The 18,607-nt window shown below is 39.1% G+C and overlaps 1 protein-coding gene across 9 annotated transcripts in view; it reads right to left on the bottom strand.

Moving 5' to 3' along the window:
- The window catches only part of LOC111321799 (voltage-dependent L-type calcium channel subunit alpha-1D), a 43,546-nt gene that overhangs the window by 11,415 nt on the left and 13,524 nt on the right, over nucleotides 1-18,607 (bottom strand). For 6 of the 9 annotated variants that reach the window (XM_088759107.1, XM_088759111.1, XM_088759108.1 and 3 more), the window contains 29 exons: nucleotides 18,032-18,184; nucleotides 17,061-17,281; nucleotides 15,469-15,578; nucleotides 14,926-15,041; nucleotides 14,263-14,413; nucleotides 13,767-13,939; nucleotides 13,534-13,646; nucleotides 13,329-13,438; nucleotides 12,767-12,898; nucleotides 12,066-12,135; nucleotides 11,792-11,915; nucleotides 11,405-11,666; nucleotides 10,976-11,021; nucleotides 10,535-10,739; nucleotides 9,848-9,992; nucleotides 9,171-9,300; nucleotides 8,491-8,550; nucleotides 8,221-8,327; nucleotides 7,487-7,589; nucleotides 5,572-5,732; nucleotides 4,495-4,552; nucleotides 4,226-4,326; nucleotides 3,363-3,564; nucleotides 2,592-2,756; nucleotides 2,199-2,306; nucleotides 1,666-1,779; nucleotides 1,023-1,154; nucleotides 587-652; nucleotides 178-269 (listed from right to left, as the gene is read on the bottom strand). In XM_088759107.1, the coding sequence (XP_088615233.1) occupies nucleotides 178-269; nucleotides 587-652; nucleotides 1,023-1,154; nucleotides 1,666-1,779; nucleotides 2,199-2,306; nucleotides 2,592-2,756; nucleotides 3,363-3,564; nucleotides 4,226-4,326; nucleotides 4,495-4,552; nucleotides 5,572-5,732; nucleotides 7,487-7,589; nucleotides 8,221-8,327; nucleotides 8,491-8,550; nucleotides 9,171-9,300; nucleotides 9,848-9,992; nucleotides 10,535-10,739; nucleotides 10,976-11,021; nucleotides 11,405-11,666; nucleotides 11,792-11,915; nucleotides 12,066-12,135; nucleotides 12,767-12,898; nucleotides 13,329-13,438; nucleotides 13,534-13,646; nucleotides 13,767-13,939; nucleotides 14,263-14,413; nucleotides 14,926-15,041; nucleotides 15,469-15,578; nucleotides 17,061-17,281; nucleotides 18,032-18,184 (3,730 nt within the window). The remainder of the gene's footprint in view (nucleotides 1-177; nucleotides 270-586; nucleotides 653-1,022; nucleotides 1,155-1,665; nucleotides 1,780-2,198; nucleotides 2,307-2,591; nucleotides 2,757-3,362; nucleotides 3,565-4,225; nucleotides 4,327-4,494; nucleotides 4,553-5,571; nucleotides 5,733-7,486; nucleotides 7,590-8,220; nucleotides 8,328-8,490; nucleotides 8,551-9,170; nucleotides 9,301-9,847; nucleotides 9,993-10,534; nucleotides 10,740-10,975; nucleotides 11,022-11,404; nucleotides 11,667-11,791; nucleotides 11,916-12,065; nucleotides 12,136-12,766; nucleotides 12,899-13,328; nucleotides 13,439-13,533; nucleotides 13,647-13,766; nucleotides 13,940-14,262; nucleotides 14,414-14,925; nucleotides 15,042-15,468; nucleotides 15,579-17,060; nucleotides 17,282-18,031; nucleotides 18,185-18,607) is intronic. The other 3 variants (XM_022924815.2, XM_022924768.2, XM_088759112.1) reach the window with 2 other exon arrangements.

Genomic DNA, 18,607 nt, shown 5'->3' with positions numbered 1-18,607 from the left:
CATGTGCCACGTAATTCTTGCTGATTCGCGATAAAGTAATTTTTTGATTTAGAGATCATCCGCCAATTATCCACTCAGCTCTGGAGTATGATCACCTTTCGATTTTCATATCTTTGGCTCAGTGTATTTAATATTTTAGAATTTAGTATTTTAGTCGGTCTCTGTTTTGCTTCTCACCTGAACAGAACCTGTAGAGCTTGAAGAAGATTTCGAAAATTATTTTTGGAGTTAATTTCTGTCTCTGAGTCTAGCGCTATTTTTCCAAAAAGCTGAAACATAAAAGAGAAAACAACTCATGTTGTAGGTATGACTTCGCACAGTTTTTAGAAGGACATCTTCTACCAATACCCGTTCTACGAAAATCGTCTAAGAAGCTTGGTTGAGCGAGAAACAAAAGAATATGGCCACTTCTTTGCATGCTTGCCGGTTACGAAACTAATTTCAATCAACTTGGGAAATACCTAGTTCCAGTCCCCCAACGGAGACTGGAACTAGGTAGACCAGAAAACCATCCAGGAAAGCATACGAAAAAGAAAAAAGGTACAAACTCAGGCACGAATTTAGAAAAATGACTCCCGCAGCCTACCTGCATCCCTATGACGGCATACATGAAGAACATTAGCATGATGAGGAGCGTGACGTAAGGTAAAGCCTGTTGGCAAGATACCATACAAAGTCTGTTAACGTGAATATGAAAGCCTAATTGAGGACAATGTAAATACATCATGCGAGTCATATTACTAGTGGATTAATGAGCCATGATAGTGCAGGTGCTGGTATAGCTATAAATACGAACCTGTGAATGGAATAAAGTGGTCCATTACATTATAAACCTTTTTTTTTTTTCAGATACAATGAAATATATGAAGTTAGTTAAAAAAATATTCTCAGGCAGTCACAAGGCTATGATAGGTTTAAATCTTTTCAACATCACTGCCATGTTTCGTAATAACGAGCACTCATTTTTTACGGTACGGACCTCAAACCCGAGTCCAAGAAAAACTCAAAGACAACAAGCCAACCTTAAATGACTGAAGGAATGTCCACAATAGTATTCTGATTGTGTAGCCTCGTCGCAGCAGTTTGATTAGTCTTGCTGCTCGAAACAAACGGAACATACTGGGGTCGATCCCAATACCAAGTGTACCGCCTTTCTGCAAAATTTAATTCACATGTGAAATCATTATTTGCCAAAAAAATGATGATAAAACTAATCGCTCACTGATTTGATCTCCTCTGTAAACAAATCTTCAATCTTTCCGCTTAAAGTATTTGCTAGGTTTTTTTCCAAAGACCTGAGTTTTGAAGAACCCCACTATGTAAACGTCGTCATGCTAGTGCAAACGTCTTCCAGCCTTCGCTGACGGCACAAAACAAAGTCATATCCGACTGAAAGAAGGATACGAAAACCTCGTTGCCTAACCCCTAAACTCCCATGGTCAGCTGATTGACAATTCTCCCCTCTAGCTGCTACACATTTCCTTGTGAATAAGTTACAAGAATTTGGTGTTAGATCAAGATAAAAGCCTCTACCTGAAATCTGGGTGTGCTCAGTACATGTTAACTGGATAATGTGTGGATTTGTATAGGGAGGAGTCATATGTTAATCACTTCTGAGGGTTAATCATACTGCAAGAAATAGTAAATGTTACAGATTTAAATCACCTGAGTTACCTGTGTTTCTTTAGCATATTTGTCAACGACTGTCACCAGAACATCCATCAGACCTCCTAACACAACGATGAAATCAAAAATATTCCAGTAGTCCCGAAAATATTTCTGAAAAAAAAAAAGGACAAGAAATATGGATATAGTTTCTTTGCTCAGGTGTGTTTCTTCCTTGGTTTGAAGGAATGGCTAAGAGTGAGGGGGGGGGGGGTAGGTTGTTCATGTACAAAGCAGTCTTTCCCTTTCCGAGAAAATGCGATAGCTTTTAATTGGACTTGTACTGGAATTACTCTGTGACTCTGGAACGATTTACTTCCACATTGTTCCAAGGGATAGTCTACTAGATCGAAATTCTTATATCATGAACTTATTGTTAGAATTGAATAGTATGCACAGCATGCAAGAAGAAGAATCGATGTCGAGCAAATCATGTTCTCATTAAATACGTGGCTACAGAGTGTGGAGACAAATTGTGCCCGAATTTTGAGTCGCTCCCTGTAGACTAAACAAATATTTTCAAACATAGTTACCAGTCTTAAGGCAAAAAATTTCAGCCCAGCTTCTATCATGTAGAGAACAGTGAAGGCGATATTTAGGTACATGAGAATGTCTGTAAATTGGTCGTCTTGCTTATAATGCTGTATGGAAATAACAGAACAGAAGGTTAGAGAGCATACGCTCATTTGAAGCGGGCAACGTGACAGAAGGTTAAAAGAAGTCTTAGGTGATGAGCCAACCGACTGCTTTGCAAGATATGCGAGGACAGAGAGGCAAAATTCTATTCATCATTAAGAATAGAGTATCCTGTTAGGTTGAGAACTTTTTCTTCCGCTTTGAGAAAACACCAGGATATCCCTAAAAACGGGACGGGAAAGTCTGTTCGAACAGGACGAACTAACACTAACTTTAGCCGAGCTACCTACCTGAGACATAAGAACACCAGTGTTGAGCGCTATCAGCACCAAAATGAATGTGTCAAATGGCTTCGACATCACAATTACCCAGACCTTGTACTGCAGGCTTTTGTGGTCAGCTGGCATATATCTTTGCGCAGGCTTAGCAGTCAGCGCAAACTGAATGCAATCACGCTGTTAGAGAGAACATTTGACAATTAGTATATTCCAAATTCATTCATGACTCCCGCTGCAAAGACAAAAGATAAATGCTCACATGTTTTGCACAATTTAGGAAAGGGCGAAAAGTCAAGATTCATTTTTTGCGTCGCTTTCTGCGACGAAAAGAATGACCCACGTAAAACAATGATAAAACAAAGGTAATGAAACCACTAGATGTCTTTCTTACGGTTTTTTGGTAGGGGGTTTATTGACCAGCCCTTGCTCTAAGTTCAATAGCACACCAACTATTTTGAACTGACTGGCCAACAGAAACTACCCATCGAAGAATGTGCGGACACAAAAGCAAAAGATTGCGCACGGTCTTGGATGCAACAACCTTTAGCAGAAGCACGATTCTTTTCATCTCTGAATTTTACCGGCTTCGCTAGCCACATCACTTTTACAAAATAATAGTTTGGCAAGATAGAAAAACTCCAAAACGGATAGAATAAACCAAAAGAGATTTGGGGATGGCCGACGATGGAGCGTGTTGACACAGATTACAAACGATCCATGCACAAAATGAACAGCGACACAATTTAGTTATCCCTAAAGGAAGAATAAAAATAGTTTATGTACCTGATTTCTATCCAACTCGCAACTCGCAATTTCTCTTTCACCCTCCTCTTGGAAGGTGAGGATTATCAAAGCCACAAAGATGTTGAGGAAGAAAAAAGAGAATACCACAACAAATGCGATGTAATAAAGCGCGTATCCAGGGCTGTAATTATGGATTGGACCTTTGTCTATTTCTGTAGTGTCCATAGTGGTCTTCATGGCACTGGATCAAGTAAATCAAATCGAGAAGAATCAGCTTATTGGGTTAGTCGCTTCGTCTTAATTGGTTCATCTTTACTTCCCGGCCTGGCCCACTCTTGTCGCCGACTGAAACCCTATTTACTCCAGCAGGTTAACCAAGTTTTTATTGACTAAATTTCGATGAAAATGTATAGATTGGAAATCACGAATACTTCTTCTCTCCTTGGTTCAAAAACTTAGATGGAAGATTTTGATGAAGGCGAAATGTACCAACTACAGAATTTGTTAGTTTAGAAGATTTGACATCGACAGTTTCCGGTTGTCAGGGACGTCGTAATTTTACCTTGCAAGGATTTCGTTTCCTCTTAAGTAATGACGTTTGAAACATTCTTTTTCTTTGCTAACGCATAAAATGTTACAATCACTTCCTTCGTAAGTGCACCCGCCAAGGAAATTATTAATGCCGCTTCTAAACACCAGATAACTCAGAAAAAAAATACAATAACCCCGAAAAACAGTACAAATCTCCAAGTGACGAGGTTAGCTAACACAACTCACACCTCGTACGATTTTATCGATAAAAATACAGAATTTTCATAAACCGCCCGAAAACATTTAAACTGAAGCTATGTAACCCTTGAGTTTTCTCTAAGCAATCATTAAGTTGTGAACAATAACCTCACCTTGGCCATCCTTCACCAGTAGAAGAAGTGTAAAGAGTCAACATGGCTTGCAATACGTCGTCAAAGTTGAGGTCTTTATTACTCCATTTGCGATCTTCTACCTGACAACACCAATGCAGAACACAGTGTCAGACATATCACCATTATGATAATGATTGTACAGCTATTTGAAACTGAAAAATGAAGTTAATTATTAATTTTGTTGATTAATAATTTTGATTCCTTAAGCATAGCAGAATTGATAAACATAAAGTGCAACTAAGACAAACCTTTTCAACTTCTTCCCGTTGCTGGTTCGCATCGTACTTGAAAACAAAATATTTCCCTCTGCAAATGAACCAAATCCACAATAAGTCACGTACTCCATCTCTACCTCAAAATCCGTGGAATTTATTCAACTTCCTTGGGCTCCAACTTATGGGCAATGTGACTTTCACTAGATCACATCAATAAATCGAACTGTATTCCTCAACTGAGTTCCGTCAAATCTCAGGAAACATTTTTATAGATCTTCTCAGGATGTAAAAAGCCGCCTCGGACCAGAAAGGTCGACCTTTTGGCTTCTCGTTACACTTAAGTTATGGAGTAAATACCAGGTGAACTACCTGGGCGCTGAAGGACGCCGTTAAACCAGAGCGACATCCGATCGTTATCGTGTTAAGAAGTGGTCATCCACATTTAGTCATTTGGTGCTACCAAGGTTGGGTCTTACCTTGGCTCAGGCTCAGAGGTAAACGTTAACATAAAACTGAAACTGGTATCCCAAAGTTTAAAGTTTAAAGTTGAACGTTAAAGTTTGACAGGATTCCGTATTTATGGAACAATTTGCCAGATGAGCTGAGGACTGCCAATTTTAGTGTTTCTTCTTTTAAGAGATTATGCACTAACTTCTATAAAGATAAGGTCTTAGACCCTGAGCGCCCCCATACCACTGACCTGGGCTAAAATCAGCAGTTAGTTAGTAGGGTTGCTAGTTTCTAAGTTAGTCTTTTTATAACGGTTGGCTAGCACGCATGGTTCGTCAGTTCCCTTCTGATCTACCCCACTGCTTTGTCATGGATCTAAATTTTTATTAATTGTTATTGTAAAATTAATACTATTATCTATTATTACTAATACTATTATTACTATTACTATTATTATTATTATTATTATTATTATTATCATTATCATGTGAGGATGTAACTGCAATGAAAATGGAATAAATTAAAATATTTGTTATGGGAAGGATTGGCATTTTTGGATCTACCTTCAATCTACCACTTCCACCCGTCACCCTTCTCGGGCCACACCACCCCCCGCCAATGCCCCAATCATATAAAAAAGGAATGTTTGTGCGGTCTTACTGGCATTCTTCCTTTGTACGCTTTGAGCTGTCGTTGCAATATTGAAACTTTCCTTTAAACAGTTGTACACCCATGACGGCAAAGATGAACAAAAACAACATGGTAATCATCAGGATATTAGCAACATTCTTTACTGAGTACCACATACAGCGAAATACAGCCTGTAAAAAAAATTTTAAAAAAATTTAAAGTTCTGAACACTCAAGGTTAAAAATAGGCAGTCAATGAGTGCATGTAGCTTCCTGCACCTGTTATTACTTAGAATACCGTATTTAACCACCCTGAAACGACACTAAAAATTACTCACAACTCAAGATATAGTGCAACCAAAAATTTAAGCTCCGCGATGAACGGAAACAAATATATTATTATAATATGCTAACACATTGACACCTGAACCACCCGTAACCGCCCCTACCTCCCTTCCCCAACCTTCCCTCATGGTTAGGAGATCAACGAACCAATAAGATTGCGTCGTTTACACAAATTTTTTGATGGCGTCAGGGGGTACTAGAAGGCCATCATTCTATGCGTTCATACCAAGGGGCCGACCATTTCACTCTTGAAGGGGGTGGGTGATTTTGAAAAAAATTTCCTGCAAGTGCTTGTTGGAAGAAAAAAAATGCATGCAGCCCAAATGTAACAGAAGAAAAAGAGCATTTAGAACGAAAAAAGAATTTCCTGTACAGCAGATTGCTAGAAAAAAAAATGTCTTGATGACCAGAAATCACCCACCCCCCTCTCAAAAGTTAAATGGTCGGCCCCTAAATGATCAAACTTGAAAAAAAGAGAGCGTCCGCGCGGCCAACCTTCAAAATTTTCAAGTCGGATTTTTCGTTCCTTTACGATCAAGCTAGACCTTGTGGAACTCTTAATATAAAGTAGCAGTGCTATCTAATACTCTGTCAGGAAAATAATGGATACCAAGGTCGTAAAGGTGACAGAATAAGCTCTTAAGTCAACGACACTACAATTCTCTACAGCGATGCGAACTGTGGCCGTAAACCGAAACCGAACTTCCGGACTTCAAGCAGGGCCCAGCGACAATTCGACGATTCTATTGCCCGGTAAATATTACGTTTGAGTAACGATGTGTTCAAAAAGTATTGTTTAATTGAAGATTTTGCGTCAAATCGTAGTACTTTCAGAATTTTCAACATAACACTACGCATTTTTCTTGCCCCTGAAGTCAACTAAACAACGATCTACGTACGCATGCTGAATTTTACCGCGTGGGCTTTGTACACGTAAGAAATTCGTACGTTTTTCGTTTATAACAGCAAATCAAGAACTGTTTTAAATAAAACAGTCGTCCCGAAATATCTCTTGCCCTCTTTTAGTCATTTTCGTCTTGCTTCCTGTTAATTGAAACCATGAAACTTGTGATCTCTTCACACAAGGAGAAATTTGCATGGGTCACTTTGAAGTTTGATCCGCATGCCTATTTGCACACATGCGAAAATAGTTAGTGATTTTTATCTTTCATCTCGATTTTTTAGTAAAAAATCAATCGCTGGACAAATAATCGCCGCAATGCAACACATAAACTCCTTTGGGGGGCAAATATTTGTGGAGCAAATAATTGCATACCCTGGTCCCAGAGGTTCTCTTCTCTCTACCGGAGTACGAGAATTCGGCGCGAAGCGCCGACCAACAAGCTGCAAAGCAGTGAGCGGAGAGAACCTCTTGTCAGGATCGTTGAGAATCTCACTTTCATGCCACCAAGCTTCGGGTGACAGCCATCAATCACACCCCTTTCCGACAACCAATCAGAGTAAAGTACTAAAATACCTCTGGGGGTAAAATACCTCTGATTGGTTGTCGGAAAGGGGCGTGAAAAATCTAAAAGAGGCTTACTGCCTCTATTAGAGGCAGTAAGCTACAAAAATGAGATTTTTTGACGTGTAACACTTACCTGCAATTTCTTAATTTTGTGCACGCCTTTAAATGGTCGTAGAACTCGGAATACACGGAGTGCTTTGATCAAAGAGTGGCCACTACCAGATTGACCTATTTCTCTAAAAAAGGGACAATAATCAAGAGGGTTATCGCAACAGAGTCATTTACAACGAAACATCACATGTTACGGTGCATCTGTTACGCCAGCTTCCATGATTAATGTTGTCACCTCAAATTGATTAAATTACATCCTCCACCCTGCTTTAGCTGGTCAAAGCTGAAATAATGGATTGCAACCAATCAACCAAGAGGGAAAGTGTGATGTAGGTTGTTCAAAGTCCCGTCTTCGTTTTTTGTTTTTCAGTTTTGCTTGAATACGCAGCGTCGCAAAAGAACTAGTAGCGCACAGCAGTGGGGGATATGAGATTTGAGGAAGAGGGGAGGGAAATTGGGGGAGGGAGGGGGAGGGGGAGGGGGAAGGCGGGTAAAGTTAGCCCTGGGGTTCCCCAGGTTTTTATTTTGGGCGCTTATCAGCATACCTATCATGGTGTTTTTAACTTCGGAAATAGTGACAATGAGAATGGAATATCCCCCCGGTATCTAGATGTTGATCGCAGACCGAACTGTGTCAAGGAATGATGCAACAGATCCTCAGTTGGTTTACAAGTATCAGGCACGAGCATATTTATAGGAAAGAAATAGAATTAAAGCCGAATGAAATTGCTTTATAAAGATATGATATGCACTTACACTAAAATGAGCGAAGCGATGTTAAAAGACACTACAAGAGCATCAATAATATTCCACCAATCACGGAAATAGGCGCCCTTATGAAGAATGATCCCCATATCCACAACCTGAGTACAATAAATTCAAACTGAGGTCAGCTGATTTTGGTCAAATATAACAGCTCCCTGTGTAAAGGATGTTGGTCTTATCGACTGCAGATCGCATTGCCCGCGAGTAACATTATCAATCATACTAGAAGCAATACAAACTTGATTACTCTTTATAACTCACCTTAATGAGTACCTCTAGAGCAAATATTCCGGTGAAGACGTAGTCAAAATATTTCAGGACCTATAAACCAGATAAAACCAGTAAATGTTTAGAACTTTACTGAGAAGAAGTTTAGAAAATCCTGAATTGGAAATGTAATATTGAATACTTGTCCTCGAAGAGGAAAAGTAATATTAAGGACAACAAACACAGAGTACACATAAGGACCTTACAAGTTAAGAGCTATATCTAGAATTGTTCAGGACGAGAAGACGCTCTCAGAGAGAGCGATAGATTCCACTCAAAGAGAAGCATTTAAAATCATCATCATCTTCTTTATTTGCCTTAGTTTTAACAATACGAAGATTTATTTAAAGCGTTAACAGCTAGAAGGCGAGGAGACCCAGGAAGCTACCGAACTTGTGGGAGAGCCACCTCACTTACAATAATAAATCAAGTAAAGAAAAAGTGCTGCGAATGTGCGGCTTGGCCAATTCAGTAATTATTTAAGTAAAAACTCTTGCATTTTTGTCTTAAAATGACGCACTCTAGACTTGTTGTGATACAGATGAGACCCGTGGTTTAAAAACAGAACAGGACCAAGTATTAGGGTATAAGTGGGATCTTTTAACAAGAGATTCTTAACCCGTGAGGAGAAAAACACTACTTCCTACTGATCGTCAAACAAAAAGTAACATTACCCTGTTCAGTTTGGCGTCATCATTCACTGGATTCTCGATGGCGATTGTGATGCTACTCAATAAAATTATAACAAGCATAAAATTGTCAAAGTGTCTTAGGTTCACGATCCGATGGCACTGGCGCCGAAATCTGTTTAAAAAAATGATAGATAGCAATAATAACGATAATTACAACAGCTTTATACCCTCCCTTTTTTTCCTGAATGGTTCATCTTGTCCTATGGAAACCTCAACTTCATGCAATACTGAAGTAAATTTCAACAAACGTTTAATATGATTTGTCTGCCAAAGGAAACTTACCTTAGGACAGAAACTTACCAACCTGATAAGTCAATGCAAAAATGAGAAGGGCTAATTCCGCGAGGTTCTCGAATTTTTCATAACCAAAACTAATATTGGATACATTTTAAATGGTAACTGATCTTGCAGGCTAACTCTCATTTATAATGGTATTCTCAATATTTACAAGAAGTTTTACTCTTCTATTAGCAATAGCCAGTTTTTTTTTTAATCAAATCCTGCATTCAACCAACTGACCACATCGAAGTATACCATACAGGATCAAATGTGCCAGAGTACATTTCTGATATCCTCTGTTGCGACACCTAAAGTCCGCTTATCACGTGCCCACACATCACGTGACCGTCTGTCACATGTCTTGCGTTATTCTATCTCACCTGTTTTCTGGTCCAAATATGAAAAACGTTTTTGTCTTCAGAATAGGCTTCTTTTTCCGAGGATGCCGCCGACGATGACCAAATCTACCTCCCGTCTTCAACATCTTTATAAAATTCCTGCGACTTACTGGTGGATCATCTTCATCTTAAATAAAAATAATAAAATGGACAATCATATTTAAGCACGTAAAGAAACATATAGTGTTTCCTGTTTTGGAAAAATCAGCTGAGAAGCTGTGGGGGCTCATGATGTGTCACAAACCAACTTCCTCGTTTTAAGCAAAGATTGAGGTAGTGTTGAACGTAACGACTCCTGAAGTAGGTCACAAAAAAATTTAAACGATGACTCCTTATCTTGACAATAGAATGAGAGACGAAAGGACAACACAAACAAACGAGAATGAACTTGGAACTTGGAGCTTGGAGCTTGGAGCTGGAATAAGTGATCAATTTCATCACAGATATCTTCAGCTGTGTCAAATCATACTGTTTGTCTTACTTGGCCAATTGTTTCTTGCGTGACTTTTTAGTAGCTTTTCTAATTGAGTGACTCGTTACGCGACACATTACGCTATTCGTCTATTACTCATGGCGATAATTCGTCGCCGGCGTTGTTTCGTGACTCTTTGCATGACTTGTCGCGTTCATGTCACCCTTTGAGGTGAAATTTTCTTGTATTTTTCTCACCTTCGTCATCCTGGTCTTCCCTTTCGGTGTCGCCATTTGCTTCTTTCTTTCCTCTCTTTATCCTCCTTGTCTTATGTTTCTTCTCATCCGCATCGCTACTCGTTCCAGGTGTTTCTTTGGGATTTGCGGCCGTCCCGTTTCTTTCTTCCTTGTTCTCATAAAGACTTGCTTCTCGCCTGTACGTCTTTATCTTTCTTTTCAAGGACTAAATAGGAAAAAACAGAGTCAATTATAGGTTAACGGAGTAAACGTCCTCACGACTTTTAATCCCCAAAAAGTTTGAAAGTATGATCGTCTTAACTCCAATTTAATCATTAATATATGGCGAGTTAATTCTACCTGAACGTGCTTCCGAAATCTACTATACGATCAAACACAACGAGAACGCTGACGTGAATCTAAATATACTATTGAATTCACTCTGTCTGTGCAACTACTTACCGAAGATATTGGTGGTACACTAGTCTCCCCATTTTCTAAGGTCGTGCTACAGATATGATGAAAATAGATTCGATTTTACTTACTTTCATTTGAAAAGACGCACAGTTTACATTGCGAAACAAGTCGTCATCGCATTAAAAAACAGTTAAGTCTTTCACTTTGTTACCAGTGTAAACAACACAACAGAAACACTAGGGTTGGGAACATGATTGCAACGCAAAAGAATTTCGTTTTAAATTTCATTCGCCCCTTGGAATTTTGGTTCATCAATTCCGATGTTCACTGATTCCTGTTTTCGTAGAGTCGCCAGTTCTGGAATTTTTCTTTAGTTGTCGATTTGTCGGTTATCGTTCGTCGATTCGTCGGTCGGTTTATTGGCTTGATGACTATTCAGTTCTTGCCATCTCTCGTTCATCACTCACCACTTACCTGTTTCCTTCCCCAGCTGAAGTTGCTGCATTTCCATTCTTCTTGCGTACCATTCGATTGATGGCCATGATCATGGGCAGTTTGTTCCCAGCTTTACCCCAACCCTTCCCGGCCCAACCCTTCCCGCTAGGTTGGTACATTTTTTTGTTGGCTGCTCGAGCGCGTTCTCTTTCAAGTTTCTCGTTTTCTTCGTCCTCGGTCAAGATTTGTGCGTTTGCTAAGTTGTCGACGGCGATAGCCAAGAAAACATTCAACAACGTGTCTGTTTTACAGTTAAGGAAACATAAAGTCTTTACAAAAAACCATTATGAATGTTACTTTGACTTAACGAAATTAAAGCGAACAACAACTTTTCACAATTTAAGTTTCTTTCGCTTTCAAGGATACAATTTCCTAAGATAACCAGTAGGACGAAATATAAGCTTACAGCAATTCCTTTTGGATTATGAGGTCCACCGTAAGCTATCACTCCACTGTACATAACAGAATTCCAGTCCTCCCCTGTGAGTATCTTTGTTGACAAACAAAACAGAGCAACATCGGTTACAGGCTCACATCAGTTCCATACATTACTATCGCTAATGGCATTTCCACCAGGCAAAAAGGAAAACAAGCACTACTATTAATGGTAAATCTACAAAAAATTTTGATAAACACCAACCTGAAAAACGGCTAACATGGCATTCTGAAAATTGTCAAAGTTCGTTTTGGGAATTTCTTCTTCTGTAAATCTAGGAAAAATAGATAAACCTGGTTAATAATCTGTTTTACTGCACTATGTTCCTTCGGGTATTTCCGGCTGTCGTTATCTAAAGCGTTTTTCTTTAGGTCGAGTAATAATGCCAGAAAGCTCAGTTTTAGAAAATTGTTGAAACAACGTTTTTCTGCAAAAAAGGGCTTAAAGTAATAGTAAATTAATATTAATGTAAGAAGAACAGAAATAAGAAAATTCCTTTAGTGTTTTTCTCAAAACTCTTCAAAAACATGCAAAAGTCTAAGCGTTTCCCTCGTGATCTAGTTATCTCGGTTCTCTTAAAACACCAAGCGACTAACGAAACAAGTAAGACATGAGTGCATTTCAATTGAGTGAGTTAGAACCAAAACAAAAGTTGTCATAGCAGCTGATTATAAGAAAGGAAATATTGCAAGGCGCCGGTGAGAACTCAAAGTGAGACCAAGCTAACTGTCTGAGTGTCGCGAGTTTCTGACCAAATCGCCCGAAGAGTGAAGTGAATCAATGCAACCCTGTATTACTTGCGACACTCAAGTAAGAGCTGCTCTAGTTGGCCCAAGAAAACGGTATTATCAATATGAAATCAAGATAAGGATGGTAAAAAAGGCTTCACAAAGACATATGCTTACTTTCCACCGAAAATCTGCATACCAAGTAAAGCAGCAATCAGAATAAACAGGAAGAGCAAGAAAATCAGGCTCACGATAGACTTGATGCTACTGACGAGAGAGGTGGCGAGGTTCCTTAGCGATCTCCAGTGTCTGTAACATGATAAGATGTGTTTAGCAACCAAGGTTGGCACTTGCTCCTTTCCACCCTAACATCAGTATGCATATTCTCCATACTGTTCTCTACACATTCCTTATGGTGCTGACAAGGAGAATTTATTCAAAATAAAGAGCCTCTTAAGTTGCTGATAACCCACGAGAATCGTTTATATTTTCTTTGTTTCGATTGTCTTCTGCCGCTTTCTGCGAATCCATCGCGACTTTGTCCAAAAATTACGGGTTTTGGAAGTGTGGTCCATGCTATAGGGCAAGATGAGCCTATCGCGCTAAATATTCCATTTAAAACAAAATTGAAATATCATTGGGTGATGCATGCGCTCTTTAAAAAAGACTGTTGTGAACTTAATCATCTTTGTCAATGGGTAAGAAGTTACAACCTCGATTATTCTAATCAAAATCTTACCTGGTCATCTTGAAGACCCTAAGAAGACGAACACATCTCAATACACTGATACCGAGTTTTATCTGTACGGCTTTAGAAAGAATAATGTCCAGAAATCCTGAAATCACAATCTGTAAAAAACAAACGTGAGGCTTTCAATCTTTTTGTAGTTGTTTTTAACAAGGGATATTTTTTCTTTTTCACAGGACACAAGGTTAGTACCTACCGAACAATCGAAACAATTGAAACTTGAGTTGAAATATATGTGAAGTCCAAGACCATAGATCTTCAGAATCATCTCCACAAAGAATAACGTCAAGAACACGATTTCTGCCCATTCTGAAAGACAACAATAATCGTCAAATTTGGTGGCTAAATATATTAAATTTTAGACGTATCGACAGCCAAACCATTTTCTTTTTCTTTTCATGAACCACAAATCATCTTTGTTTACATTACCTTGAAAATTGGACAGCCATCGCGGTTGGTTGTGGTACTCCACTGCGAGAACAATTGTGTTGAGGAAAACGCAAACCAAGACAGTCCAATAAAACGCTTGAGTTTTCACCATGTGACCGACTTTAACAGATAATTTACTGTTCCACTGTAAAAATCGCTGAAGTGCACCCGTGCTAGAAAAGAATACCCGGCTGTCAATAGACAAATATCTTAAGCGTAAACTAAAGGATTTGTTATTCCCCTATGATGTCATTGCACCAAGTAGGGTCAAGAACATGCGCAAGATTTGTGACCATTAACATAGTCAAGAGCGCATTACTTGACACAGTGCAGTTTGTCGGTTTGATCGTTTTACAAGCGAGAAAATACGGACTGAAAGACAGAAATAGAGTGAAAAATAGCCGGCCTGGACGATTTAAAACGCTTGAAAATCACGACTGTCAGTGAAACTTCTCCATTATAAATAAACGGTGCAACTAACCATGACCCAGCCTACCTCTCGGGCACGTTGAGTCGGTAACAGTTTCCTTCTCTCCTGGTGACTACCCTTCCTGGATTACTGACCACGTCGCTAGTGACAAGCTGTGATTGCGAGTCGTTCAAACTGAGATGTTTCGTCCTGAAGTTGTCGTCTGCTGTTGTTTCTGCTGTATTAGAAATTAAAGTAAATGTGGAAAGCCTAAAACGTTTGCTCTAGACATGAAAGATTTTCTGAAATTGCATAACATAATTCAGTTAACCCTTTCAGTTGTACCCAGAAGTTTAAGAGGGACCCTCCTTCTGTTTTTCCTTCGACAAGAATAAGAGTCCTAAGGATACACCTCTTTTGCCTAACATGGACGAGAATATTCTACATAGTTTCATCACAGCTTTTCGACTTTTTATTCGACAAACTTTGGACTGAAAGCCAACTTAGTAAGCATATTCCCCCCATACTGTGCTCTATACATTTCCAAATTAGATGCTGACAAGGAGAATTTGTTTAACAATTAAGTGCTTCTTTAGTTGGTGATCATTTCCTTTATTTTTGTGACCTTAATATTTGATTGAGGGGTGATAATGAAACGAGGAATTAAATGCTAGCCACTCTCAAACGTAAAAAGGGCAATGTGTTCTTGCTCTTAGTAAACGTTTTTAGCTGTCTTTTGGTAAAACCTACCGGCCTTGGCTATCCACGACAAGTAAGCATCCACCTGACGGTTCAGTTGTTGTTGTCTGCGAACTTTAAAGAATTTTCGTCGAGTATCCACACGCTCTCTTTCCTTTGCAAATTCCCTGGTGATAAACAGTACAAAGACACAATCACTCACTAATGTTTCCACTACTCTCATCGACTGCTAACTAGCCAAATTGGTTTCTTCAAAGTTGTGAAGACGTTATCCCTGATTTATTAACCCTTGAACTCCCATGAGTGACCAAGAAAGAATTTCTCCTTACAATATCAATACAATATCAAGCAGACAGGTGATGAAAATAAAGAAAATGTCAATTATAGGATTATTAGTTAATCCAATACGAAATTCTCCAAACCAACATCATAAGAATTGTATTGCACACTGTCGGGAGAATTGCTAATGAGATCTCGGGAGTGAAAGGGTAAGGGACATTTGACTTTGAGAACCGACGAAGATACTCGCATGGCATAGTTCACGAATCTATCCAGCAATTTTATAGCGGAAGCAGTTAAATACACAAAACTCACCCACTTAAAACTCCAAGAACAAGGTTAAGGACGAAAAAAGAACCAATTACAATAAGCGAGACATAATAGCAGGCATAAAGATATCCGTCAGTATCCATCGCATCAAAAGTCTGGGGAAAACACCAGAATATACGACTTTAACTCATAATTCAAACTCAATATGTGACTACTTTTCTTTATACAAACGTTCTTCATGTTCGTTCTGGTATTGAAAAATAAGGACCTGAGCTGACACAGCGGCTAGTAAGTGCGCATGCTCCGCTAGTCGAGTCATTTGAGCGTTCAGGGCTGTAATTCTTCTTCTGTAAAAATAAGCTGACGCGGGTTTTTCCGTCGAGACAACAAACTTTTTCTAAAGGGGGTTTGTCTGTAGCCATGTTACGGCTGCTCAACGTATTGAGCCGCTACTTTGCCATCTGTTTCATAAATCATTTTTATATTGAGTAAGATATGACGGAGGAGGTTCGACAGAAACTTTCCTGAAAACAGTATCCTTATCCGTTTTGGTTTAGACTTATCCCCGAGAAGTGAAAACAAGCATTGGGAATTTTAAAAATGCCGGCATTTTACCCCGATAGTATTACTATGGAAATATCGTCGTTCCTATTCCTTTCCACGCGCAAGTTTCTTGCGAGTAACAAGCATGCGCACTTATTTCGCCATTGTGTCGCCTGAACTCGAGCTGGTTCAGGCATGCGGAGGAGTTGTATCCGTTATCTCGTGTGTATGTGCATGTGTCGTGTGTATGTGCATGTGTCGTGTGTATGTGCATGTGTCGTGTGTATGTGCATGTGTCGTGTTTATGTGCATGTGTCGTGTGTATGTGCATGTGTCGTGTGTATGTGCATGTGTCGTGTGTATGTGCATGAGTGTGTGTATGTGCATGTGTCGTGTGTATGTGCATGTGTCGTGTGTGTATGTGCATGTGTCGTGTGTATGTGCATGTGTCGTGTGTATGTGCATGTGTCGTGTGTATGTGCATGTGTCGTGTGTATGTGCATGTGTCGTGTGTATGTGCATGTGTCGTGTGTATGTGCATGTGTCGTGTGTATGTGCATGTGTCGTGTGTATGTGCATGTGTCGTGTGTATGTGCATGTGTCGTGTGTATGTGCATGTGTCGTGTGTATGTGTATGTGTGTGTGTGTATGTGCTCACGTAGATAAGAAAACAATATTAGAATGTCGTGTATTTCGACATCTGTGAAAGTTAAAGTTAAAGTTAAAGTTAAAGTTAAGGTTTTTCTCCGGGTACTCCGGTTTTCCTCTCTCCTCAAAAACCATCATCATTTGAATTTATTTAATTCAGAGTTTATTTGGATTTATACACGACCCCACAAGCTGTTCAGCTTTAAACATTACCGTGTCTAAATAAAGGTGTTGTTATTATTATTATTAAACATCACATGGAACACATGCTACCAATCAAAATCGGGGGAAAACGCGAATGAGCAAGTCCTGATTGGCTTCAGTGTTGCTTATGGTTATTGCTTATACGGAAGGGTTGAGCAAGTTTTCGAAACCAATCAGTTCGTAGTGTGGCAAAGTCAATGACAGTTTCCCAACAGACATATTGAAAGAGACGTATTTCTTACATCGTACATAATCGACGTCCATCCTTCCATTGTTATGCACTGAAACACAGTAAGCATTGACAATGCGATATTATCAAATAACGTGATGCCGGAGTTCGGACCAATCCAATATTCGCGGCATTCCTGCGTATCGTTCTCACAAGATCGACCACGAAAGATCCGTCTCACTCCAGGAAACGGTCCCTTATCACACGGCTTAGGGTTTGATGATGCTGTCAAATCTACAAAGACAGGTATTATGGTGTAAACACAACACAACGACAAATAGCCGCCTAGGTATTTTAAATGCCGTTATAGCAATCTGTAACACATCACAAAAAGGTATCTAAATGTCTAAAAAGATAACTATGCAAAAGACTTCTGTGGCTAAATGTCACTGAATATAATATTCGTTTCCTCAGTTTATTTATGAGAAAGAAAATTTGATAAAGACGGCTGATGGGAACAAACTCACCAAAAACAAATCAAAAAAAGATTTCAAGTTCAATAATTAGCAAAGAAAAAGTACAGCAACAAGTACACATGTCTACTTCAATAAACTTTATTAAGTTGCAATGCAAGCTTTCCAGTGAAGAGATTCACACTGTTTGAAAAAATACCCAACCCCTTCTGATGTATCACTCACAATTACTTTTGTAAAAATCATTTGGAGAAAAGGTCGCAAAGGGTTTTAAATGATAAATCACGTACAGGACAGTTTAATAATTATACACAAAACAAATCTGATAAAATGAATGATGTTATTTTGTCTTGAGACGAACTTGGGAGAAAAAAACCGTTCTGAGCCCCCATGAGAAACCGAACTTCAGAACTCTCATTTGAAGTAAGCCCATTGGTGTACACTTGCCTAACATTACCAAAAACAAATCAAAAAAAGATTTCAAGTAAGCCCATTGGTGACACTTGCCTAACATTACTCAAATTCAAAGGAACAGGTAATAATGGAGAAAGAAAAACTGTATAGCACTCACTTGTTGTTTTGTTGACGCAGGTGGTGTGAAATTTATCTTTGAGAAAATCTAAACCTATAATTGCATAAATAAGAATACAAAACAAGACCAAAAGGGCTATTTGCAAAAGAGGAACCATGGCACGGACTATGGACTTCATCACGACTTGTAAACCTAAAATTAGAAAAAAAGAGAAACAGATTTTATTTTGTGAAAAAACAAAAGACTCTTATTGTATCATCTCCATTTTCTGACTTCAGTCTAATAGACTTGAACTAAAGATAATACATAAACCCTTATTGGTTTTAAACAAGACTAAACCATTTTGCAAGAGTGACCATCCACTGGACACCAGAGGGAAAGATGAAAAGAGGCCCACGTAAACAACATGGCGGGGAGGAGATGATGACCATAGATGAGACGTAGGGGGGGGGGAGGGGGAGAAAGGGCAATCCAGAAGCGGGGCCAGGATAGGAAAGAATGGAGATATTTCGAAGCTGCCCCATGCGCCAAGAGGCGCAACGGGCAGGAAACTAAAACAAAAAACACCTTTATATCAAAACATCAGTTTAGCACATCATCCCGAATGTCATCTAT

Source organism: Stylophora pistillata, chromosome 4, assembly GCF_964205215.1.
Source record: "Stylophora pistillata chromosome 4, jaStyPist1.2, whole genome shotgun sequence".
In the NCBI taxonomy this organism is placed as follows: Eukaryota; Metazoa; Cnidaria; class Anthozoa; order Scleractinia; family Pocilloporidae; genus Stylophora; species Stylophora pistillata.
Note: the sequence above shows the minus strand (reverse complement) of the source record. Positions and strands in the feature narration are given on the sequence as shown.